Source organism: Neodiprion lecontei, chromosome 6, assembly GCF_021901455.1.
Source record: "Neodiprion lecontei isolate iyNeoLeco1 chromosome 6, iyNeoLeco1.1, whole genome shotgun sequence".
In the NCBI taxonomy this organism is placed as follows: domain Eukaryota; kingdom Metazoa; phylum Arthropoda; class Insecta; order Hymenoptera; family Diprionidae; genus Neodiprion; species Neodiprion lecontei.
The window spans coordinates 5,651,876-5,677,772 of NC_060265.1; the positions used below are offsets into that span (position 1 = coordinate 5,651,876).

The 25,897-nt window shown below is 42.8% G+C and overlaps 2 protein-coding genes across 3 annotated transcripts in view; one reads left to right on the forward strand and one right to left on the reverse strand.

Moving 5' to 3' along the window:
• LOC107221141 (thyrotropin-releasing hormone receptor-like) overlaps positions 1–16,513 on the reverse strand; it is a 28,646-nt gene extending 12,133 nt beyond the window's left edge. For both annotated transcript variants that reach the window (XM_015660038.2, XM_015660037.2), the window contains exon 1: positions 14,778–16,513. In XM_015660038.2, the coding sequence (XP_015515524.2) occupies positions 14,778–15,617 (840 nt within the window). In that variant the 5' untranslated portion in view covers positions 15,618–16,513. The remainder of the gene's footprint in view (positions 1–14,777) is intronic.
• LOC107221095 (dynein axonemal heavy chain 1-like) overlaps positions 1–25,897 on the forward strand; it is a 67,869-nt gene that overhangs the window by 27,573 nt on the left and 14,399 nt on the right. Inside the window, exons 23-30 of the mRNA XM_046743116.1 lie at positions 20,887–21,041; positions 21,689–21,928; positions 22,004–22,082; positions 22,646–22,859; positions 23,563–23,725; positions 24,468–24,586; positions 24,663–24,868; positions 24,960–25,122. Of these exons, the coding sequence (XP_046599072.1) occupies positions 20,887–21,041; positions 21,689–21,928; positions 22,004–22,082; positions 22,646–22,859; positions 23,563–23,725; positions 24,468–24,586; positions 24,663–24,868; positions 24,960–25,122 (1,339 nt within the window). The remainder of the gene's footprint in view (positions 1–20,886; positions 21,042–21,688; positions 21,929–22,003; positions 22,083–22,645; positions 22,860–23,562; positions 23,726–24,467; positions 24,587–24,662; positions 24,869–24,959; positions 25,123–25,897) is intronic.

The window sequence follows — 25,897 nt, forward strand, 5'->3', positions numbered from 1 at the left end:
AATACGCGTCGGGATATTTTTCTCCTTGAAAATTGACGCGGTTCAAATGACAGGGAATAACGTCTGTTCCCTAAAACGGGAGAAATACGCTTATTGATATTCGGTGGGGCGTATATCCTGCATCGGTCACAGGCTTTTCATATTACGTATTTTTCTCCGTGTTTTCCTCGTCAAAAGAATAAAAAAAATAACACAAATCAATAAAATACCATTCACCACATACAATACAGAGTTGGTGGTATGGAAAGCCGAGAAAATGGAGCAAAAAATTTCGATTTATACCTGAACCAGGGAAAATCAAAACTCGTCAAGACCATTAAATACGACAATGTTTGAAAATAATTCGATCAAGGCTTGGGTTTAGTAGCCAGCGGTTGAGTCGAAACTCGTGTTGTGTAATCAATAGATTAATCGGTAACTTCGATTAATCAATTAATCCAAGTTGCCTCATAATAATTCAGCAGGTCAATCGGTATATGAATCGAAATCGTCGATCGATCGGTTAATTAATCGAAAAATGATTGATCGAAGCTGTCCATTAATCGATTAATCGCACAGCAATAGTCCCAAGTCGAGACGCGATTTTGCGATTCGTGCGGTAGCGTGTTATAATTGCGGAGTGGAGGGGGGGGGAGAGGAGGTTAGCACATGGTCCTTGGTCCTTAATTAATTGCCGTGGTGCGAAAACCACGGCTCAGGCACGTATCGTGCATTATTTATCGGGCCGATCTGCAGCGAAATTTTAACGCCTAGCAGACGGCAAATGCCACGAACGTCGTTGGCGATACAGATACGCGGCGACGAAACCGCAGGATCGTCGAAAGCTGTGGGTGTTTTCAGCCGTCACCTTGGCGCTATACGGCAGAATAAGGCGAAACCGTCGAGACGCTGCGGTGCGCGGAAAATACGAACCCCGCGGTTTTCGAGACACCGCGCATATGTTGCAAGGTACGCGTAATTTATACTGTTTGTCTGGGATTTGCCTGGAGTAAAATTTTCTCAAAGTGGGATAAAGTGTGGTAATTTTATTTGCGATTCATTTTTTGATAAACTGCCGTGGCGGTTCATCTCCTTAAATGCAGTGCAGTGCAGTTTCGAATCGACTATGGAGTACGGTTATTATTACCGCAGAACTACTTCGGTCGATTTACCAACGCGACTCCCAAATCCAACGATACTGAATAAACATATCTCGAATTGTTTCACCGAGTCAAAGGATCGTCAGACGCGTCGGCATAACGCGTACTTTCACCCTTTGTACACTGAGAAAAATTTCATTTGTTACAGTGACTAGAAAAATTGTTGGAATTACGAAAAACGAGGTACACGTAACCATTTTGCGCTATGGTCGATCTTTTTTTTTTGGTAACTGCAACGCAAAATCAATTTGTGAGGTTTACTCTACTTTTTTAGTCAAGTGAGGCTTTAACGTCAATTTATTGCTGCACAAGCGTTGAATTTTCGCAACAGTTACAAGAAAATATAGCAACAGTGATGATAATGAGAAAGAATAGTAACGGATACTAGACTTTTTGGTAACAGCTAGAAAATTGATTTTTATTTTCTACCTAGAAGTATATTTTTCGATCGTGGTAAAAAACGAAAAAGTTAAGGACTGAGCGGTAAAAGGTACTAAAAATTTCTCTCAGCGTACAGAGGATCTGGTGAGAAGGCAGTGTCTTTTATTAAATCCGTTGTTTCTTGACTCCTAGAAAAAGTATCGAAATATCTGTCAAGGATGAACAGCGTTACCTTCAAATCTACTTCGAAACGGAGCAATGGATTTCATGAAATGAAATTGCGAGAGTCGCAGGTATTTATATTAGAAGCAAGTCTCAAATTACATTTGATCTGCGAATATATTGCATCTGGCTTTGAAACGCGTTTAAGTAACAGATATTTGTACTTGTTTATAATTGTATGATAAAAAATCAACACTCGGTGATTTGGGTTAAATATTGTAAATAACACCGGAATTTTCGGCACGTATTTTTCATTCACGTCTGACCTCCGCCCACGTCTACAAAGAATATCGAATAAGGTACGGGTATTTTCTTATTTGCTCAAGCTTTCACTTTTCCTCTGAAAAACTGAACAAATTGAATTTCACAGGACATTTCTTTCCGGTCCTGTCAACTTCCGTAAAGTCCGCGTCGTTGAAAATGTCAGATCAAATACAGCCATCTAATTTACCTCCGATTCCGAATTGTAGAAAAGAAAATGCCGAGCGGTACGAAATGAAGTATAATGAGGTATTGCTCAGAAGAAAAAGAAATAAATAAATGAAAAATAGCAATGCTTCACTAATTACATCGAATGTCCGTAATAACCGTTGATATGAACAAAGCTCTCCGTCTCTCTCTTCTCTCTCTACATTTATTCTCTTTCTTTCCATTCGTCTGTTTTTGCCTTTTTCGCTACTCCATTTGTTCATACAATACATGATATAAGTATAATATACAGCTGGATATATACACGAAGAATAAAAGGCATAATGAAGGAGGGAGTCGAATAAAAGAAACAGAAATATCATATCTCCTTTTATTATGGTCTTCAAATTTCCCGCGGGAGGTTAAAGAAACGTCGCAGGTTCGCTGATAACACCGATCGATCTCGTCAGGGAATCCTGTATAAAACCTACAACGCGAATAGGTGCGAAGTATGAAAGGTGTGAACCTATTCCCCAAATTTGAAAGCAACCAAACAGCGTCCCGCCATTCGTTTTTTACTCATAAATTGATGCGACGTGTCTGCAGGAACGTTGACTGTACAATTGTACGTATACGCGGTATTACTTCGTTGTATAAGGAAGAAAAATCAATAAATAAAAAAACGCTCGCACAAAGTTTTTCTCCTACTCCGATCCGGTAAAATTTCCACACTCGATTTCCACGTTCGTGAAACACTCATTGCTGGCCGAATTCCAAAGCACGCAACGTTCTTGTGCGTTCACAATTTCTAGTTCAGGAGGATTCATCAAAGTCCTCTTGGCCCGATTTCGGGTTGGCTACAAAGTGCTGGATTTTGCCTCAGGATAAACAACGTTTAGGTGTAACGAATCATCGTCGAATCGCGATGCGCGGCGAGTGTTTCGAGTCAAATATTCACTCTCCTGAGTTTCCGGTATATTCCTAAAATCCATCATTTTTCAAGTAGCGTCTCTCGAAATTGTCTAATTTCAAGGGTGTGCTTACGGATTACCGAATGTCGGATCTTCGAATTGAGGAAAACGCCGCGTTGAGGATACACGTTGTATTACGTATAAGATTGACGAGAATTTAATACACGCCCTCTTCGAAGGTGTTATTGGCCGCGTATCAATTCGTTTGTATAACGCACGCAACACAAGCATGGCGTACACGTGCTTGCCTAACGCTATAATATATCTTTTATTATACCGTTTAGCTTTTCAATTTATATTATACGTGAACTTGAGACCGATTTAGAAGTACACATCCACTCCGTCAGACATGTATAAGTAGTAAGTATATGATTACAAAAAAAAATATATAAAATATATATAAATATATATAAATATATATGATTACAGTAATAGCATAAAATTTATACATACATATAACGTAATCTGAAACCGTGAAAAAAATTAGAAAATTTTTAGGACCAATGGGCACTTTATTTTCGATTCTTGCGAATGGATAAGAATTTCGCCAATTTAAAAACGTCGGATATATTTCCATTAAAACTTCCCAATTCGTGTGAATTTTGATATGGAGTAGGTATATGTTATACTTTGGGCTCGTCCCAACGAATATTGACAATCTCCGAAACGCTTCGAAATTTCTCTGCGTGCTTCTCATATATTCTGTAAAATGTTGCAGCTGTATCGAAAAATATTATATTTTATATTATATTAAAAATAAATATTATATTTTACCCGTTATACAGATTGATTATCTATCGACCAAATGGTCCGTCGTCTGCTACGGTTTAATACGCATGCGCCAAAATCGGGGAACAGCTGTTTGCCAAAGTGACCAACCGTCACGAACGTAAGCGCAAAAATTTTTGCGGCTACATACATCACGGCGATCTGTCATTTGAATTTAATGACTGTTGGCCGCCCTGACAAAGAACTGCTCTGGAATTTTAGCGCACGCGCATTAAATTATAGCAGTCAACGGTTCGTTCCGTCGATAGATAATCACTCTATATGTATACGCTTGGTGTAATTCGATTAATATCCTTCGGGCTCAACTGTTCTTGTTATACGGGATCCGTAATCAGGTAATCTATAATCTTGCGATTCGCATATAATTTCACGAAGTTTACAAGGTTTTTTTTTAAACAAACGACGAATAAAAATTTCACCACTAGGAATCCATTGTCGCTTACGATTATCTAAACAATGAATCAGAATTCAAACATCAATATTGGGCGACTGGCTCGAATATCTCGAAAATTGAATAACACCGAAAAGAATCGAAAAAATTCTTTACAACTTTACGCATATCACATACGCACCGAAGATCGAGTCTAAAACCTACGTTTTACACAACGGGGAAAAAAAGCGGTTAGTCAAACGTTTCGGGCTGTGAGATTTCGGTGAAACAAAGAGGCGGAAGAAAATAGGGGCAAATGAAAGAAACTGAAGAAAAAGCCTTCGTGGCGAGGCGAGGGTGGAAAAGGTTCGTCTCTTCGAGGCCTACCGCTAATGGAGTGTCGCGTCGCATGCCGAGAGATGCATTCGAGCTTCTGTCCCTCTCTGATTTGCGTTACAAAATTATACGGCACACAATGGGGACGCACGTAGTAACCACAGGAGGGATGACGCGAGGCCGGCGAAAATCTCACCATAAAATAGGGAGTGTAATTTCCCAACGCGCGTAATACGGGTAAAGGTTATACCTTGTACGTACCCAGCTTGAATCTACCTACGCGGTGCAATTTAACCTCTAGAATGCACACCTAGGTGTGCGGCATGCATTCGTTACACGGGTTACGTGCACCTGTACCAAAGGTCAGACTGGGTTTTTCTAGTGCGCCATTCGGAGTTTGCATTGGTAATATTTCAGCGTGTGCGCGGAGAAAAATTTCATTTTTTACACAGCGGGTAAAAGAAATTTTTTTACTGATCGGGTATCTTTTTTATAACAGCGGTTTGAGTGAAAGAAAAAAACGTAATATACAAGTAATTGTTTATGGTAATTAGAGCTTTGTCAGTTCTGCATATTTCTCGTTATTGCAATATTAAATCCGTTCGTTCGGCTTAAGACATTTTTTTTTAGTTATCAAACAAGTCCTTAAACGTTCGTTATACGAACGGTCGTTAGAAGATAATATATTACGAATAATTATAATAACGCCCTGGATTTTTTAGTCACAGTTACAAAACTCATATTTACGTAGCGTATGCAGAACAAGGTTTTTCGATTATGGTAAAAACTTAAATTAGTTAAGGGTTGTATGGTAATCGTAATTACAAATTTTTCTTGGTATAATTTATGCACGTCAACTTTATTTTAAGCGCGGTAAAAGAAATTTTTTTCGTTTCTTCGAAGAATCGTCGCGTTTGACTAAAGAACAAAGCAAGTGCAATAAAAATTGGATTTATCAAGCATGTAACTAAATTTCCTTCGCCTGCATATTTTGCAAAATTGAACAATTTAAAATTTTTTTATTCATACGGTATAACATACAATCCACTTACGCATGCGTCTCATAGAAGAAAGTTTTTCATGCAAAGCTTTGACGGCAAAGTTAACGGAGTTGTTCTCCAGGAATTTCGTTCGATTGTTGTAAGGTACGTGAAATCGGTAACCACGTAATAGTTTTTTCGTCGGTCGGGGAATTCCACTGTCAAAAACTAATCCCACCATTTTTTTCCCACGTTCTGTTCCGACAAAATGTTGAACAATTTTCACTGCGTATAAACGAGATCATTTTATCGATATCGTTTTACGTTGGCGATGAGACAACATTTTTTTCTCTCATTTTTCTCGTTCGACCAGGAAGTCAAATTTTCGACAACGAATATTGGTAATTACTAGCTTGATCAATGGAAAAAACTACGCGTCCTTGAAGGTAAACCCGGAGCCAAAAATAAAGCTTGCGTATATTATCCCGTCTTTTTCTTTCAACGTCCCGCGAGACGTGCAAAAAATGAATTTTTCCCCGAGCAGTGGTAATTGGCAAGCGATGTAACAGTAAGGAGAAATGAGGCAGTTTCGTCCCACGCGCTGCAATGCAGGCAGAAAAGTAGGTAGGTACGTACATAAAATCGTAAAAACTGTGAAATAAAACAGGACGTGCAGATTAAATTCACGCGGCAATTAACTCTCATCGATCACACGTTTCGGAATGGAAAAGCTTCGATTAAATTTCCCGCCATCATCGTCCTCTCGTTTATTTCCACACCAACATATACATTACATTCCTGTGTCCAATTAACTTTTAAACCCACTCGTTACTTTCCGTCTCTCTCGCTCTCTCTCCGCCTTTTTTGCACATAGATATATAGGTTACATATCGAGTCTGCAGCTATTATCGTACATCTGATAAACGCGAAAAAAAGGTACGCAATTCAATGCGGAGAATAAAGAATTCGAATTCGATCCGGCATAATTGAAGTCATTTCCGAACACGACATACCGTGCATTGTGTATCATTCGGAAGGCGCGCTGGTTATTTTTAACGTATAAACAACAAGCTTTCCCTCGCCCCACCGTAATCGAATTCCCTCGTAATATCTCCTCTCGTTTCTGCCCCGCCATTCATACGTGTACCTATATTCAGGTATATTTATTGCGTGCGATAATTGTTTCGAAAAAATCGAGCAGAACGGTAAAATGTTGTACAAAGCGTGAAAATTTTTCGGCTCAATTTGGCTTGAGATTAATTTACCGGAAGATACATATTTTAACTCTTCAGAAATCAAGATCAATTTTCTGTTGATCCGACAAAGTCTACTCGAAAACACAAACCGCTTCAAATCGTTCGTTCAACATGCATTTACCCAGGGTCCCTAATTCCACACCGTAAATAACGTTGACTTATTAAATTTCCCCCACGAGTCAGACCCGCTCACTTTTCCAGGTGACCTTCCTTGGATCCGAATTAAATTTGCCAAAATTTCAACGACCGTAAAACGTTTCCAAGAACACCCTAAAAGGTCTCAAATTTCTTACCTAATTAAATTACCGTATAATGTATAATGTCATTGCCCAATTTCGAACGGCGAGCGGTTTGAGAAAGCTGACTTCGCATCGGCGACGAAAGAGTTTCGAAGAAACCGAAACTTGCCGTAATCGCAATGGAATGGGAGGTAATTCAGCGACAGAGCAACGAAGTTATGGCGAAAACTCTTCGAACCCCCGTAAATCGCACCTCGCCCGTCATTCTCTACGCGCTGCAAAGCGTAACGAGCCTGTCAGTCCGCGAGCCGCAGGAATGAATAGCAAATGGAGACGGAATAATCCCGGGTGGTAATTAATCTGGGAAAGTAATCAATTATCACGAATGTTTTTGTCGGGTTCATGATCTTGCACCTTAGCGCCAAGTCTTGAATTGAGGATGAATAAGCCTTACCGGTTGTATAAAAAGTTAAGAGGAGAAAAAACAATTTTATCTCCACCAATTCTACTAAAAACGAATGAAACACCCTCACCCCTGCTTTGTTATAAAATTTAATTTAAGCAATTTCGCGACAGACAATCTCAGATATTAACAATATAGAAAAATGTTTCATAATTCCAATGTTTGAAACGCTTATTTGACTCTCGTGTTTTACAACCGATTCTATTGTGTTTTTGGGCTCGTTCTATTTGCTAAAGAGATCTCCATAGATCGCTTGAAATTTCTTTTTACAAATATTTATGTCTAGAGTTGACAGACATAGATTGTGTTAGTACGGTACAACTATTCGAGGGTTGTAACTATACTACGATGAAAGATTTTTCAAATATTTTTCAGGCAATTCGTAGAAATCTGATGAGCGATCAAAATGAGTTGAAAAATAATAGAATCTTGTCAAAAAGCCATTGTAATTGTAAAACCTTTCCTCAAATCGTTGATATCTTAGCTTGGGTCACCCGAATTTGTACAAACTGAATTCTGCCACGTAATTCGAACGATATTTAATTCGTATTTTCGTAACTTTCGCAACTTTTTCTCTTCTACAACTCTTACAAATTTTTATTCACACTTTACAAGATCCCATTCATCCTCAATCCCTGCCTTATTTTCCATAGTCGGCTATTTCTAGCCGCAAGCTCCGAATCGTCACTCTTCTCGCCCACTGGCCTAGTCGCCTAGTTTTGTTTATCCAACCGCGATCTCTGTGCAACAGCTTCGAGGTTCGGCTCCATCGAGGCTCGTTCATTCACTGTGATGACATGCTAATTCACTCAGGAGGGCGACAATGCTCGCATGAATACGCTAGTTCAACGCTCAACGTGACCTCTGAACCCTCGCGTATTAAATTAGACCGAAACTCGAAAAGTTTCGGGCAACAGTTTCTCAAAACTAGTTCCACAACTAGCCCAGCATCGATTCGTATTGCATCAACAATGATTATTTCAAATTTCTCCGAGGTATAACGAACAGGTTTAGTTTCTAATTTCGCTGAGCTTCTCGTCTATCCGGTAATCCGGATGTATTTCCGCTAATAAATTCTGCCGGAAGAATAATCCCGAGCTGAATCTCTCTTTTGTTGATTGAGTTGTTTTTCTTTCGTGGATTTGGCGAATGGTCGAAAAAACTTATATAATATCATGTAATACGCTACGTAGAAATTTACGTAGGTGCGAATGTTTTTATTTTTAATATTTCATCCGAACGCCTCGCGTGTCATCGCATCGCGTTGAATAAACTGTTCATAAACATTTTGTCGATTTGTCAATATACTGTATAAATTATCTATTTTCCTCCGTTTTACCGCCATCAATTTATCGTTAAAAATCATATCACATCGGTGGAAATTGACGCTGCGGGTAATATAAGTCGGTTGCAGGGGGTGGAGGGACGGCTGTATAAACTGCTTTGAGTCACCTTATGTCATATTTATTTTCTACAGATGACCAGAATAGCAACAGGGATGGTAATTATAGCAGCAAAGAACCGCGAATAGATTTGAGAATTTTTTTCCTTTCTCTTTTCCACTCTCCTTCGCTCTGCCTTTTCGCTTTAAACGTTTCTCTGTCTCTCGTTAGAGACAGCTTATTGGGTAGAAGCTTCTTTCGTCGGGTAAACAAACGGCATCGCCAATATCATACCGAGACTTTATATTACATATATTATCTGCTGCCTCGGAGCTTTGAACGTCAAAACGTCGGTTTTGATACAACGGGTAAAAATAACCGACCGTGAAAATCGTTAACTCGTAAAACTTCGAGTGGTATTCGGTTATTGATATTATTGAAACCCTAATCGAAGATGATGAATTTCAAGTCCTCGAACGTCTGATTCCTTCTTTATTTCCCGCCGATGTATAAACGCGAAACTGGCCGATTTATTCGCCCGATTTTGTCTTGTGATACAACGGATTTATATATAAATGACAGCTTGCGGTAGAAATAGACGGAGCAAAGAGCTGAGCAGCTTTCGTTCACTATGAAGTATTCAAAACTCACCACTCTGGTTATTCATAGCTTGGACGCAGATTTCGATTCCGGAGTGTTATAATACTATCTCCGAAGTGTGAAAATATGGGGATCGCTTTATCCTTGGCGAAGATCACATCCGGTGCTCGTTACGCGCGGATGGATACTCGCGGGAAATCAGGCAAGAAGAGAAAATATGAAAAAAAAAAAAAATTTCACGATCAATCCCTCGCGCTTTTTCATATACCCGCCAAAAAACATCTTCAGACGTATAATAAATCTTTCGTGCTCACCTGAAAATTCGGCACCCGGGTGGTGGATTATCAATTCTTCGCAGACTTTTTCCTGATTCGTACATAAAAGACAACGGTTGTCGTGTCGAAATGCAAAATGAATTGTTGCGTTGCAGGTAACGGATTACCGGGTAAAAACAGGTGGAACAAGTGGACGACGGGTATAATTTACTGTACGCGAATATGATTAATAGTTGAAATTTTCACACGATCTTCGATCCCGTATATGCCGAGAAATAATTTAGCGCCGTCTGATTTCGTTGAATCGTGATTACGACCGAATTTCGACCCGTGGTGAAAATCGCCCGGGAATTTTACTAGAGAAATTCCACAGATTCAATTCGGTGTGAATTAGTGGTCCATAAATGGCGCGCGGATCGAGTTGCCCTTCGGTTGGTCAAATTCCAACACTTTTAAACACGCGACATTGAAATACCTAGCTACGATCCTGAAGTTCACGGGTACTTCGGGAGGATTCACCACCGCCGAAACGTATTTCCCTAAGTATTTACAAACGGTTGTGAAAGCTAATTCAGCCTGGGCTTGCCGACAAATTTTCCTCGTCGTCTATTTCCATATAATTAGAATATTTCAGGGTACATGTTTGTACGCGGGGGAAAGTTGAAAGGAAAGGAGTACCGCGGTAGGTTTCTCCGACAAGTTCGAATCACCGCATCAAGGAATCCCCGGTACTTGTTGAACCCAAAAGCTGGTGGAAATGAGCTGTTTCCGGATCACCTTCTGACGGAATTATTAAAGCGTCAACTTTCGTAAGGGCTCGCTTTGCTCTCGGAAATTTATCTCGTTAATTTGCGAAACCTCTAAGCTCACGCGCTTTGATTTCACGAAACACGGTCTTTTCAGCCGACTGATATGCGAGTGTAAAAATCGAGTAACTCTCACGAACCTCCCAAACTGGTTTAAAAATTATTTTTCTGTGACAAATCACTTCCCTCACCGTGTCTGGGCTTCGGGATGATCTTCGGCGCCTTTTTACCGCGCGTGAAAATCCCCGGGGCATTAGGGCGATTATTCATTACACCCGGTAAACGTGATATCGGGATCTATAACGCAGGCGGGTTCGGTTAAACGAGTGGCTGCAAAGTGAACGAGGAATAATGATAAGCTATGTTTGCCTCGGCGAATATCATACACTTTGGCGATAAGCTTGCAGCTGTGTTGCGACCGATCTTTGCCGTGCGTAAACTCAGTTCTCGTGTCCAGCAATACGATCAGTTAAAAGACAAGAGGGACACGGATAGATGGATGGATGGAGAGAGACAGACAGAGAGAGAGAGAGAGAGAGAGAGAGAGCGAGGAGGGAGGGTGTATCGTAGCGTGCATATCAATTTTTGCTGACGTCCCTTGCTAACATATTGTGCTGGGTGTTCGGTATTTTATCGAAGAAATCTACATAGGGCTTTTTAGTTGACGCAAAAAACATTCTGCCTCCTACTTGTCTTTGATATATCTAGCATTGAAATTGACGATTTATTTATCGCAAAGTGTAGAGATACCATTTGAAAGTTGTCGTCAAGTATTTCTGCAATCTACAATATATATATACACAACACCAATTTATCATCGGCTTCGGATTTTCATTTCGACCAATTGAATATTGGTCTCTTGAATTTGTACGTTTATTTTGAATTCCATTTTTACCGTATAACCGAACTGTTCGATAAACTATCGATTTTTCGTCACACGTGGGTACAAAGCAGTTGCGGTAAAGTCCCTGGAAGATGGCCAAAATTTATCACCGGTCGATTCCCTGATTCACGTTAGTTGTACATTAGACAATATTCGATACGTTTCTCGGCAACGCGATCCGATTTTATATCAATTTAATTTTACCCTCAGGGGTGTTTCTCTTCCTTTTTTCGTTATACCGTTGGATGGAATTGAATCGTTGAATTCGTTGAAATCGAACTTCGCTGAAAGCTGAAAACGTTAACGACTCCTAATACGCAATTGGCGGAAAACTTGAAACCGATCTGAAAACGTCGTTTCTAATTCGGGGCGACTTCCTGCGTCGGCGTTCAACGAAACTGAAGTAAATACCGACTCTGAGGGTGCTGGTGGAGTTTTATCGCGTCGTCAAGAACAACTCTAAGGGAGGTGCGCGTCATCTTACACAGGCCTGGGTTTCATACGGAGATAAAAGACACTCGTCGTCCGAAGAAACGTAGGTCGTTTCCATCAATTAAGCGATCCAATGCGATCCCCCTTTTTTCACGATCCGCAGCGATCAATCAATTAATACGGAAAGTGATCTCACGATCTCTCTTCGTTTACCTCTCCGACTAAGACGCTGCACACACTGGGGATGAAGAACAAACTTAATCCTTGACCCGAAAAACGGGATCCTTCGGCTTTCAGATGCCCAAAATCCTACGTTTTTCTTCGTCTAGATGTCGCTCGGTAAAATATGTCTAAACATAGCATTGTTGTTGATATTTTTACGGTGAAAATCGCGGGAAAATGGATCATCTGTAAGCCGAATATCTGCCGACACGTATTTTTGCCTTTGAAATTTCGAAGGGTTACGCGTCGACTTCGAAGTTTTTTTCACGAAAAACAGAACCTACTGTACTTTTGTAGAGTTGATAAAAGGAAAGTAGAACGTCCAAGTGGATTTTTCAATTGGCGAAACCTCTTACCCGGGAGATTGGAACTCTGGGAGTTACTTTTTTTCTCGTAGGAAATGACGTGTAACTACGTTTAGAATTTCTTCCGCGGCACCTGCGGTTTCTGAAAAGTAAGGGTGGACGGATAGAAACGAGGAAAATAGCAAGAGAGAGAAATTGAGCGAGAGGGTGGGAGGTCAGGTTCAAGTTTACGACACGGGGTGCGGCTAATGAACGTCTCTTCCATACGTCAAAAAAAGAAGACTGGTGGCAAAAAAGCTATTTCACCTCTTCCGTTTCACCCAACTATGTTTGAATTTACGGCTCGTGTCGAGAGGGATTTTTGGAAACCGAAGACGGCGGCAAATTTCCAAATTCTCGTTCGTATTCACGTATCTAATCCAATTTAATTTCTCCCTGAGTTGAGGTGTCTGAATTTTTTTTTTTTTTTGCCTCCACAGACTGTTAAATTGAGGTGTAAGCAGAAGCGTGGGTAGATGAAAAAAATGAATTATTATACGTCGTTTGCATCGAATTGCACTGGCGTTGGGTTTATAACTACTATGAAGATGAATGGCACGCTTACATAAGCGTCGGATAGGTATTTATAAGCGGGCTGAAAATAACACGGTGCACCAACGGGCCAATACTCGCGCCTCTCACACAATCAACGCTTAACGACTTACGTACATAGTATCTCAACTCCGCTCCTACAATATAAGCTAGTTTGACAGGCCCGCGGTGTGATTGGATTTTCCTGATTTTTCACGGGACTGACTCGCTTTGACGGCTAAATCGCTGAGTTATGAGCCCCCATTTAGTGTCGCAATTTATTGCCTCTACGGATCTATGATCGAAATTCAATTTCTCCTCCACGGTTTTGACTTTCTCCGTTATTAACCCGATCTCGAAACATTAATTCTATTCCCTAACTCGCCGCAGCCTGAACTTATCCTTGGGTCTTGTAACTGATCCGTTATCACTGCTGGAAAGTGCACAAGCAAAGCTCGAGAAGAGTTTGTGGTTTTTTTTTTTTAACTCCCGAGCCACTCGGGTGGTCGACATCCCGGTTATGCCGTATTTGCAGCTATCAAGGCCACCGCGAACCACTCGCTGTTTCTCGCCTTCGACAAAGAAAACCGGCCAATTTTCTGCAGACTTCATCGATCATCGGGCTTGTCGAAGAAATCCGCACCCATGTACAGTAGGTGCGAGCTCTCCCCGTGCAATGTCACCTCAGCGATCAATTGTGACGTCCCCATTCCCCGCACCCTAGCAATTTTTTCGCTACCGTATGTTTCACCTCGGACGATATTATCACTCGTGATATTGAGAAAAAAGAATCAGACTAAGAGGTGGATTAAGTGTAGCGATGTCGGGGTCTTCGGAACGAAAAGCAATCGACCGTACGGCGAGGGTGGTAAATAAGAAAACCAGCGAGAACAGTAGAAGAAGAAGAAGAAGAAGAAGATTGAGGAAAAAGAGATGACTGATTGACGACTATGTTGTGCCTTTAAGCGTCGTCTGAAGTTAATAAAGTATAACTCACATGATACATGCTTTCAGCGATGAAATTTTTGGAAAAAAAAACATTCGAAGCTGGAATCTCTTTCAAACGATGTTTGGACAGCGCCGAATCTTGCAGCATTAACCGATGTTTTTGCCATATTTTTTTGCAGCACGGAGCAACGCACAAACAAGCTTACGCATAAATAAGTCGGTGCGCAGTATTTCCGGTTTCGACTCGTACGGCAAAGTTACCGATACCGTGATCCACGACGCTACCTCACGATTGTGTTGGGTGCTCAGGTGGACTGACCGATCGAAACCGAATGGAATCTGCGAGATTGGACACGGTAGAACAATCGGACCGATTACGCGTCGATTGCAATAGGACAGAAGTGCGCGCAAATTGTTCCTCGACGTACTTGACGGTAGGTATAAACTTCTCACGAAGAATTGCAACGAATTAGCGATACGAGTTACTCGTTGTTCCACGGGCACCTTCAAAAACGACAAAATATCCTTCATACGTGTTAAATAAAAAGTCGTAATCCAGATTGCCTTTAATCTCTTTTTCACGTCCGTGGTTAGTTGTGGGACTAAAGATAGGAGCGGAGTGAAACGTGCTTACAGCGAGGTATTCGAAGTTGACCCAGATCGGTAGTGGGCAGTTGTGATGTGAACCGTTCGCAGGATGAAGCGATTCGCGGTGAAATTACCTTCCCAGAAATACAACTGCCCGTGGATTGAAATACGGGGGTGACTTACAGCTACACGTAGCCAGAGTCCAGACTCACCGGAATTTGGTTGAGGTTTATGTCGGACCTTTCCCTGTTCGGAAAGTGCGTCGAGACTCCCGGTCCCTGTTTGAACCTCCTGCTGAATCTGATGAGGTTCACCGTGATCATGGTGTTCATGAGGATGATTAGGATCAGGGGAGCAATGAGGCTCGCTATGCTGTCGACGATGCTGATGATGCGCATCGTCTCGTGGTACTCCATCCTGAGCTCGCAGACCTCGGTGCCGTCCTGTGCGGGGATCACTCCGGCCGTGATAAAGGCGTACGAGTGGCTGACCAGAGCCAGGACGACCAGAGCCAGTACAATGGTCTTGGCCCTGGCTATGGTGCACATGTATGGCCTGTGCAGAGGATACTGGACGGCGATGAATCGCTCTACGGTGAACGCGACGATCAGCCAAACGCTCAGGGAGCTGCATACCGCGCTGATGTAGACGAGGGTCTCGCACCATCCGGCCTTGTTGAAGACCTGCCATCCGACGGTGTTGTTCAGCCACACGAGGAGCAGAGCGACGAGGAATCCAAAGTCGGCCGAGGCGAGAGCGGCCAGGTAGTAACTCGAGCTCCTCATCTTGAGGTGGGTGTTAAGAAAGACTATGCACGAGAGGAGATTGCCGACGAGGCCGATTAGGATAATCAGCGGAATGTAGTAGAGGTGGAATAACTCGAGGAGGAAGTAGAGCGAGTAGCAGGCGTCCTGGCTCTCCTCGTAACCGTCGTCGAGCAGCTCGTGGGGATCGTAGGTCGAGTTCTGTGCCGCGGTGAGGTTGGACCCATCCTCGGGACTTGCCCTCCGCACCCTGTTCAGGGTGCAACCCAGGGACAATTCTCTTATCATGACGTATCTGAGATCGTTACCTGCAGGTCTTCGCCTCAGACCAGATCAATCTTGTCCATATCTCGGTCCGTTTACATCCGCAGTTATTCGGCTGTCGTTGACGATCACTCGACTCGGGCTGTTCACCCTCTCGTTGCACTGTTCACGGGGTCGGTTCACTCCGTACGTCTAAAACTCTCGAACACGTGCCCGAGGTGAATAATTTCGTGGCGACACGCCGCGAGTCGCGAGTCAAGTTTCCCTCTCTCGCATGCAGAGTGTAAACGCTGAGCTGTTTGATCCGCAGTCACGGTAGTTATCGATCTAATGAAATTAGCCCGATACTCAACGCGAGTGTGTTTCACCTTTGCCAATTACGACAACCTGGAATGAATTCCCGATCGTCACACTCCGTTAAATCCAATTATAATCGTCCCCCGTGTAACGTTTTGTCCATCGATTTAGGGCTTAGGCGAGATTGCTTTGCCGTCGGAAACTGCACCGCGATACTCACAATGACCTAATTAAAGAGTTATTCGCGGCTCGGGTGAAACTGTGTGTGGGGGGGGTTCTTTCTTTTCTCTCCTTTTTTTTTCTCTTCTTCTGGTAACGTTTATTTGCACGCCCGTAGAGTTGGCACACCGGGGATATTTTTATGATTATTATTGTTATTATTTTTTTTATTCAGCAATTAAATTGAAAAAGGAGAGCACGTAGCGTAAACACGAAAAAAGGTTTACTTCTCGACAATATCGCTCGACTTTAATCTCCGGTCCTGTTAATTTCACTGAAAGTCTATATGCCAATGCCGGTTGCTCAGCCGAATATTACAACAAGGTTGGGCAAAACTCGTTGTTTAAAAAGTTTCGGCTCCGAGGTTTAAACGCTGCGCGTCCGTGTCCATCAAAGAGGGCAGGCGCAAGTTCGACTGGCGTTCGAGGAAGATTGCTCTGGCTTCGAAGCACCAAACGTTAAATCGCATGCGCCTCGCCAACCTTGTCCGTTTCGCTTCTCATTCATACCTCCGACTTTTACGACTGAAACTACGCGCTCCCGTTGCGGAGGGCCTCACACCTGCTTCCCGAATCTGAGTCAGACAATCGGCCATTGGCGATTGTTTGTAAGCTTACGACGACTCGAGGATCTTACGATCGGCGTTGGCGCAAAGCCTCCGATTCCCACCGGCAACAAATTTTTCTACACCCCTGAACGTTGGGGGAAGGAATGTACAATTTTACTTATCGATCCTACACTGTTAGAAAATTCACGATTTCAATAAAAGTCCACACCGATTAGTGTGAAATTAAACATCGTCGGTGTAAATCGTTCGATTCTTGACACCAAGTGGTCTTAAAATCAACACTAAAAGAGTGTGGACTTCTGTAAAAAAAATTTTAACAGTGTACGGGCGTACGGGACAAAGAACTGCTGAAGTGAAATTATGCGCGATGAAATTTTGCGACGTTTTTTGAATCGTCAAGTTTTTGCAGGGGGTAAAATCTCTCCTGACGAGAAGCAGAGGCGGCGGATATTTTACGGCCGAGATAAATCTTCCATCGTGTTTTGGCATGTTGCTCCGACATAATTTCAGCTTTTTCAAGAATTTGCCTCTCTTGTCATCTTTGCGTTGGTTTGCCGAAACCTTTGATACACATGTTATACATACATCTACATCTACCCGTGCTTGAATTGCTCTGGAATTTTTTCCTTAAGTTAATCCTGGCAAATTCCCGGCCACTTCTTCACTTGCAAATACTTTGTGCAAAGTTGAGCGATAATTCGGCGTCCAATTAACGATCTTTCGTACGAAAATGTCAGCGAGCAATTGCGCGTCGATAAAGGCTGTTGAAATTAATAATACAACGGCTGATCATCTGCGCAGAAGACTTGGAATCGCCGCTGAAAAAAAGCTCTATGATTCACGAGGGGGTTTTTACTGTTGCACTTTGTATTTATTATACGCATAACGACTTCTATCGGAAGCACCGTTACGAGCTTCCGATTCCAACTCTTTGAAAGCTGAATTGAAATCAAACAACACCCCAATCAAACAAGGGCTCTCCGATCACAGTCCTTTATACGTTCCGAACGGACAGACCTAATTACACGTGTACATATGCCCACCGGAAATCTGGCACAGTCCCGGTTCAATCAGATCTTGGTTAATGGATTGCCACTGTTCTGTCCGCGTTTTTGCCGCCTATATTGCATCGCGCGAAAAATGGACCGAAAATACAAGGGGAAAAATTTTCGTAGGGGTTTCATTTCGTTGCGCGGTTAGACGATCGTTATTATTCCAATTGGAAAAGTTTCTCAGCTGCAAATTTTGACCAACGGAAGCTCGGGAAATTTCCCACCCGATGACGTCAACTACCGTTCAATTATCAAAGCAACCGTCAGCCTTCGCTTTTTGCCTCGACGAAGGTCGCCAATTTCAGGGGTTTCAAGGGAGCTTAACGAAAACAAACGAGGCTTGTCAAAGTGAGAACACCCAGACGGATGTGGGACTCTTCGGGGTTACAAGCCCCCTGTGGAATTCGCGGGGGATCAATTTGGACAACCCTATTTTACTTCGATAGTGGGATACTGCAGTGGCGATTTTTTTGGCAAATCGTTCTTCAAATATGGCGCAGAAATATAATTCAAGGTTCTTTTTCAACTTTGCTTGAAAAATTTCATAGAAAGTTATCGTGAAGTTATTAATCGATGATAATTCAGCAATAAGTTTACATACCAAGGAACAATATTATTATCAATGCTTTATAGGTGGTCAATATTTTATAAACGGAAATCGTGGGACTTCAACGAACCGTTTCAGGGCAGATCCTTCATCGAATGCTTGATACCTCGGTCAATTTTTATCCGCATTGGTGGAGTCATGACTACGGAATTCGGTGTACAAAATTGATCCCGAACTGTACACACACGTGTTCCGCATCAGGATCGCGCCTAAATCTGCCGGAGAATGATCGCTAGGTTTATTATGTTAGGATCTCATCTCGCAAATGGGTCAATCCACTCGCTAGGCAGGTAGATAGAGATTGGCAAACGGAAAGTTACCCAATCTGTTAACTCAGCATCTCAAGTTTCACTTGTTAACACAGCGAAAACATATCTAGAATCATCGTACACGAGGGACAAAATTTCGCTATTAACTTTTCCGGTTAAGACAGCAAACATATAACAGATATGCGGAATTCGAGATGACGGTTTGTAGACCGAGTCTCGTCGAGAGTTGTTTTTTGTTTTCAATTCGATGCGTATTTTTCAACACACCTACCCATACGCTCTATATTCCCGTCCCCCATATACGCGACCGTAAATCATACGTATAAAAGTCTTGGGCGGTGATCGAGGGTGTGTGTATATGTATAATATGCCGTATAGCGGCTGAACAGACTCGTAATAACGAATTGCCGTGTCCGATAAATAATTCAAGCAGCTGTATACGCGTTTCGATCCTTCGCTATATATATATATATATATGCGGACTATACCTTAGCTTCGTTCTCCCTGTTTTGCAAATAACACTATCCCTGTTTTACGCTCCACGTGTGCAGATTTTGCGGTTGAAACTCAGCTGCCACTCGTTCGAATACTTCAAGATACCGTTGTCGGTAATTTAAATTTAGCAAGCACCTGCAAGCTTTGATGTTGAAAGAATTTCATCGTAGATCTCCCGAAGATGTTTATAGCCGATTGTGGTAATCGCTTTTCCCAAACATCGTCGTGCAAAGAGAGAAACGAGTGTTTAAAGTTTAAAACCATCTCGAATCGACATCGCGCTCATTTAGCCAAATTCCATCCCTTGTCTAGTCTTAGTTCGATACTGTTACAGAATTCAGAAGCACGGGCATCGCTTGGCGCTTAAGCAGGCACTTGGCTACTCGTACAACGAGCCCATAAAAGCCGGTGTTCGAAGGGTGGGCCGGAGTACGATCATCGATGATGATGAATAGACGAGGGAGTGGCCGAATACCATCGATAGTGAGGGGGTCAATTATATCGGAGTCAAGCCCGAGCCCATAAACCCGGCGTACAACCACTTTCCTTTTCTTTTCTTTGCCAATTTTTTTCTCTCTCCCATTTTCTTTTACCCTCCTGCAGAATCAAACTTTTTCAACATACCAATTGCGGTAATTTAGTTCTTGCACTGTCTCGCCTATCGCCGAATGCGCCACGCTGTTGTTGCAGGACTTCTCCGTAGCAAAAAGAGAGAGAGAGAGAGAGATAGAGAGAGAGAGATAGAAAAAAAAAAAATTAAAAACAATATCGATTCTCAGATAAAAATAACAACCTCTAATTGATTTCGTCGAAAGTTAAATTTGTCCCAGAATATGCCGGTTGCTTCGATGCTAATATCAGTAGTAACGATCGCGATTACTTTACTTTTTCATGTTAAATATTTAATAGAAGCATTGTAATTCAATCCGTCTGTTACTTCTTCCACCGTATCACTTTGTTTTGCAAGTGATCGATTAGCTCGACTTCGTCGGCTGCCATCGTAACCAGAGGTCAGAAATTTTATCGAATCTTTAATTAATCTAACCGGCACACGGTGCGAGATAATGTACGTTCGACGCAAAGTCGTACAAGTTTCGTCGACATTGGAGCTGCGATGCGGATGGACGCGGTTCGGAGTTTGCTTCGGTAAACAGCGTGCAGTGTTGCGAAATTACGCGAAGCGGAGGTCTTACTCTAATTGCGTCATTCGTCACTCCGAGGTCTTCGACTGTCGTCAATACAGCGGATCACTTCGCGGTTTCTTTCACCCCGGTAAATCGATGCCGCAATCATAAATTTTTAACGGATGCGAAGGTCGAGACTAAGATATTCCGCCACTTTTCCATGCTAGGTAACGCCGGATTGAAAAGACAGCCCAGTTTTTCTTCAGACTAGGTCGCTAAGTTCCAACGCGTATCCGCGGTTCGCGTATTTCGCGTCGAACGCTGCAATCGAAACTTTCGAATATTTGGCTCAGTGCCAAGACGCGTAGATTATACGGTATACACATTTCGGCGAGCAGCACATGGGAATTGGTTCGCGTAAATATGGTTCTTTGTAGACGGACAGGAGAGGAAAGAGTCGTTTATAATCTCGGGAGATTATTTTGTCCCCGGGTCTCTTTATCATTTCGCTTGACAACGCCCGTCGTCTGTCCCAGTTCATATTCGTTTTCAATTTTCATCTCGAGTTCATTTCACCGACCCATGAAAGAATCCTCTCGAATGCGATGCAAATTAGAGTTGCTCCGATCGAGTCCTTAACGGTACGCTTTCCTCTTCAACAGTGTTACGAAATACTGAAAGACGCCTGCACAAATCTGAAGGGTAAACCACAGCCGAGTGGAAAGCCGTTTACTCCCGTGCACACGTTCGTTTTCAATCCAAAGTCGATCACGATGGGTCAGCTCTACGGTGAATACGACATCAACACCCACGAATGGTACGTATTTCAATACCTCAACTCGTGATAGGCCAACCTTCTGTCTGGCATTCGAACCAGTCACTGTATATCGTGAACAAAGTGAAACACCAGGAATTCACGAGCTTCTATGCCGGTGGTTCGATGTCGGACAAATACCCCGTGCATACCTTGTGTCAAAGGTCGAATGTGGGTCGCTACCACGACCGCGAAACTTTACTACGAATCGACTGAGTCCGGTTTAATCAGATGGCGAATGTTGCCCTGATGCGCGCCGGCTTCCGGGACGTTGACAGGATTGGTTCCACGGACTAGGGCTTACACGTTGAACACTGCACAGTGGCTCAACTACCTTTTGCGAACGAACCCTCGTCTTCCCGTTGACATTCAACTTGGAGACGCGAAGACGCGGAGGACATTAAAGACAATACTACGGGTGGCTGGTGGCATGCCGAGCTATTTTCTCGCTGGAATTCTGTGGGGATACGTTTAATGACGAGGAACGGGGGGAGTGGAGGCGGTAGATAAGAGAAATCGGCAAAAAATCGCATATCGTGCGGAAGTATCCGCTGTTACGTTACAGGGTGAAATCTGATCGCTCACATCGACGATCCCCGGTCGTTTTTATTTCACTTACAATTGCGCCGTCCTCTGCCTCTTCGATCCAGGACTGACGGTATCCTGTCGAACATGATACGAGCCGGGACGACGGCTGCAGATGAAGACAAACGATGGTACGTGTTTGATGGGCCGGTCGACGCTGTGTGGATAGAGAACTTGAACACGGTACTTGACGACAACAAAAAGCTCTGTCTGACTTCCGGGGAGATTATGAAACTCGTGCCAACCCAGACGATGATGTTCGAGGTCGCCGATCTGCGCGTCGCGTCACCAGCTACCGTGTCCAGGTAACGAATTCGATCCGTAAGGATAACTCGGAGCGTTTTAACAAGTGCGAGGAATTATATCTTTTCGCTTAACAGGTGTGGAATGGTTTATCTCGAGCCAGGAGTCGTCGGTCTTCAACCGTTCATCGATTGCTGGATCAGAGCTCTGCCGGAGGCGAGTATTTCCCGTTATCTGAAAGTGTTTTTCGATTTGAGTACACTCAACAGCTGAGCTGCCTGAATTCTCCATTTGAAAAAGAGACGGTTCGTTTTACTGGTAGATAAGGCGTTGACGAGGTGAAAATTCCGCGGCGAGATGTCGAAAAGACTACGCGTAATCTTCAAGTAGCCACACGATCTTTGTTGTTTTTTTTTTTTTTATACCGTTGTTATCGTACTACGAGAACGTTTACGAAAAATTCTTGTACAGATGATGCATTCGGTGTCCTTTGAAATCTTTGTATTATAAAAATACGGCGTTGTACCTCGACTCATTTAGTACGCGTCAAAGTTTTCTTTCCTTTCGAACGAGCTTTTCGTTGTACCGCGTGCAGATCTGTACATTATTGAGTTGAGAAAATAGGTTTGAGAATGTAACGAACATTCTACATTTCTTGAAGAATGGAAAATCGCTTTCTAATACCGCTCTGTGCTGGTTCTGCGCGACAAAACTTGTCCTGTCAATGCTAGTTTTTACGTCATTAATTATTTTCTACTTTTTTTTTTTATTTACGACAGAACATGCAGAACTTTGCCGAGACACTGTCGAATCTTTCCTACTACTTTATTTTCCCTGGACTGAAACTCCTGCGGCAGCAGCTTCACGAAATCATCGAAACCGTGGACAGCGCGATGGTCACGTCGTATTTTAACCTTCTCCAATATCGTATCGGACCCATGGCAGGTCGGGATGGAAAAGCGCCACCGTCCCTTGTCTTCCAAAGACTGATACGTGAGTTTGTACAGCTGGTGCCGAGGACTCGAAAATATTTCCAGTATCTCTGACACGGGGTTGAAAATCATACGTCTCACGTTTTTTTGCTTAACTCGCTCGATTTCACTGGCGAAAAAGGACAGCGCACCGATATTTAGTCAAAATATTAGTCTCGTTTGATCGACGTTTAAAGAATTTTTCAGTCATCGTATTCCGGGCGTGTGCTATCGGTAGAAATATCGCGTTACAGCACAAAAGTTGCTCTTGGTTATGCAATCGTTCCACAGCCCATGAAATAATTGATCTAATTTTTGGCGTCTTACAATTAGTTATAACGAGAAATGCCTGTATTAACTAGCCAAATTGAATTATGATGGGCACTCCGATTCCTCCCTGAATAATTAGTAATAAATTTAATGAAATTCCGCCAAAAACCCTTGTACATACCTAATGGCAAGTTCGGCCAAAACTCGTCTCGACTTTCGAAAACCTTACGAAACCTTGAAGCCGCTAATCGTTGACGATATTTGTATCGATAAGGCAAAATTCACCTTGAAAAATAGAACCGCTTCACCTACCGTTAAGTGTCGCGAAAGGTTAAATTACACGGCATTGAAATTTTTATGCGGTTCGCGATAAAGGTGGGAATAAATCTACACAGTGCACGTTTTCCGTCCCCGTGGAGTAAATCTGTACCCTTTCTCTCCGTTATTATATTTAGCAAAACTCATCTCGCCCTGGGTCGCTTTTTCTGTGGTCTGGAGTCTCGGGGCGACATGCGACCATAAAGGACGTCGCATCTTTAATGATTGGATGCGAAGAATGCAGAAGGACGGAAAGCACGACATGCAGTTCCCCGCCGAAGGGATGGTTTACGACTACAGGCGAGTGCCGGCTACGTCCGACTTTAAAAATTCCTTCCTTCTCGTTGTTTTCGCAACTCGTTTGCTGGACATACAGCATTCGACTCCGTTCTTCGTCCGCGTACAATAATTTGATTAATCGTTACGCCGAAATTGGCTCCCACGCGTATTTCAACATTTCTACAATTGTCCGTCAGTCCCCGATCAGTTGTTATAAACAACAATGACTCAGGATTGATTCGGCGCTGCGGATGATGGGTGATTGATCTCGTGATGTTCGCGCTAAAAGTTTAATCTAAAAATGAAAATCGGTCGTTTTAAAAAGCGGGTCATCTCACAAGGGAATCTCGACTGGTTGCCTGAAGCAATGACCAAAATTTCACTGCAGCGGGCGATGTTAATAATGTTTGCTGAGTAAATTTACTTGTCAAATATCGGGAGCTGTGCATTGTAAATGTAGGTAAATGGACAAAGGAACAACGTATACCAGTGGTTTTGCAAAGTTACGGTTTCGCACCGCCTGCTGTAGATATATACACAATGGAATACACGGAGATTTAACATACCATTCGCCGTTACAATGTCTACATTCCATGGATTCGCGTACCTGTACCTACATTCCATCGTTATTGTGCGTTCGAGCTTTCCCACCGCACAATATGCCTTCATCTCCTTTTCCTTCTTCTCATGTTTCTCCCGCAGAATCACGAAGGTTATTCCGTTTGTTTCTCTCTTATAAATCTTTTTCACACTTAATATCAAGGCTTCACGACGGTGGGTTCACGGATCCGATAACTGGTACCGAGCCCGTTGCGCCAACGTGGGTGAAATGGCTCGACGATATTCCCTCGATAAAAATCACATCCGATACAAAATTCGAAGGTGGGTAATTCGAATCCTAGAATCAAATCGCTGAGGAATTACCTCGGAATCAACGATCTTTGCTCTTCCGTTTCAGACATGGAGGTGCCGACTATCGACAACGTGCGAAACGCGGCGCTCGTCGGGTACCTTCTCGTCAACGACAATCACATACTCTGCGTCGGGCCCACCGGAAGTGGAAAGACCCTCACTGTGTCGAACAAGCTAGCTCGAAACATGCCCAAGAAATACATATGCGATTTCATTACCTTTTCCGCCCGCACATCGGCCAATCAGACCCAAGTAAGCATGTCGGAGTCTGAGGGGATAAGTTCGCACAGTGTCCCCTGACCCTTGAGACCCTCCATCAATTCGCGATTAACTTTTGTCGAAGGACCTGATCGACTCGAAGTTGGAAAAACGACGAAAAGGTGTCTACGGCCCTCCCATACTTAAGAAGCAAGTTTTTTTTATAGACGACCTCAATATGCCCACTCTGGAGATATACGGCGCCCAACCACCCATCGAACTCATTCGGCAGTTCATGGATTTCAGCGGTTAGTTGATTTTTTATTCGACTAAATTCTCTTCCTTCCCGTCGCGCGATATGTGCGAGAAAACCTTACTTCTCCGTCGATGAAACGAACGATGGTCGAAATGATTATCGCGTTGAAAGCTCGAGAGCCTATAATATTTACATCAAATCCGTCGACGCCTGCTCTCGTAATTACCGCATTATACAATCTGTCAAATACGTTTTAAAACGAAATTCTTACGAAAAACAGCTATTCAAGATATTGTGTCAGTTTTTATTTTTCTTCCATCAAACTTGAAAGAGACGATAAGTCGATCGGTTGTGGGCGGTAAACGTCTTTCAGACATTTCTTCTAAAGTAAAAATCTCGAGGTTTTTGATCTTTAGAAAAATGAATTACAACTGCGGATGTAAGGGAAAGTCAGTTAATCGTTAAAAAAAGATGTAGAAAAAAAAAGAAGAAAAATACTATACTCTATTTTCTTTCTTGAAAAGTATCCCGTTCCTGTATTTCGCTTTCAACGCGACCTTGTCCGATTAGACATCAGACTTCGCATCCACATTTTTTCTACTATCCGAACATTAGCATCAGCGTAGCTGCTATTACGGTTCTGAACGTCTGTCAGAGGAGAAAAAGTTTGTCAAAAAATAAAGGGGAACAAAGATATCTCGTGGCGCAAAAAATGGTCCGCTTAAAGACAACGAAGAGGATAAAGATGATGGGGCGGGAAAAAAATTTGGAAATCAACGGACAATGAAGGGACTGTCTTCATTACTCGTGCATGAAGCGCCGATGCC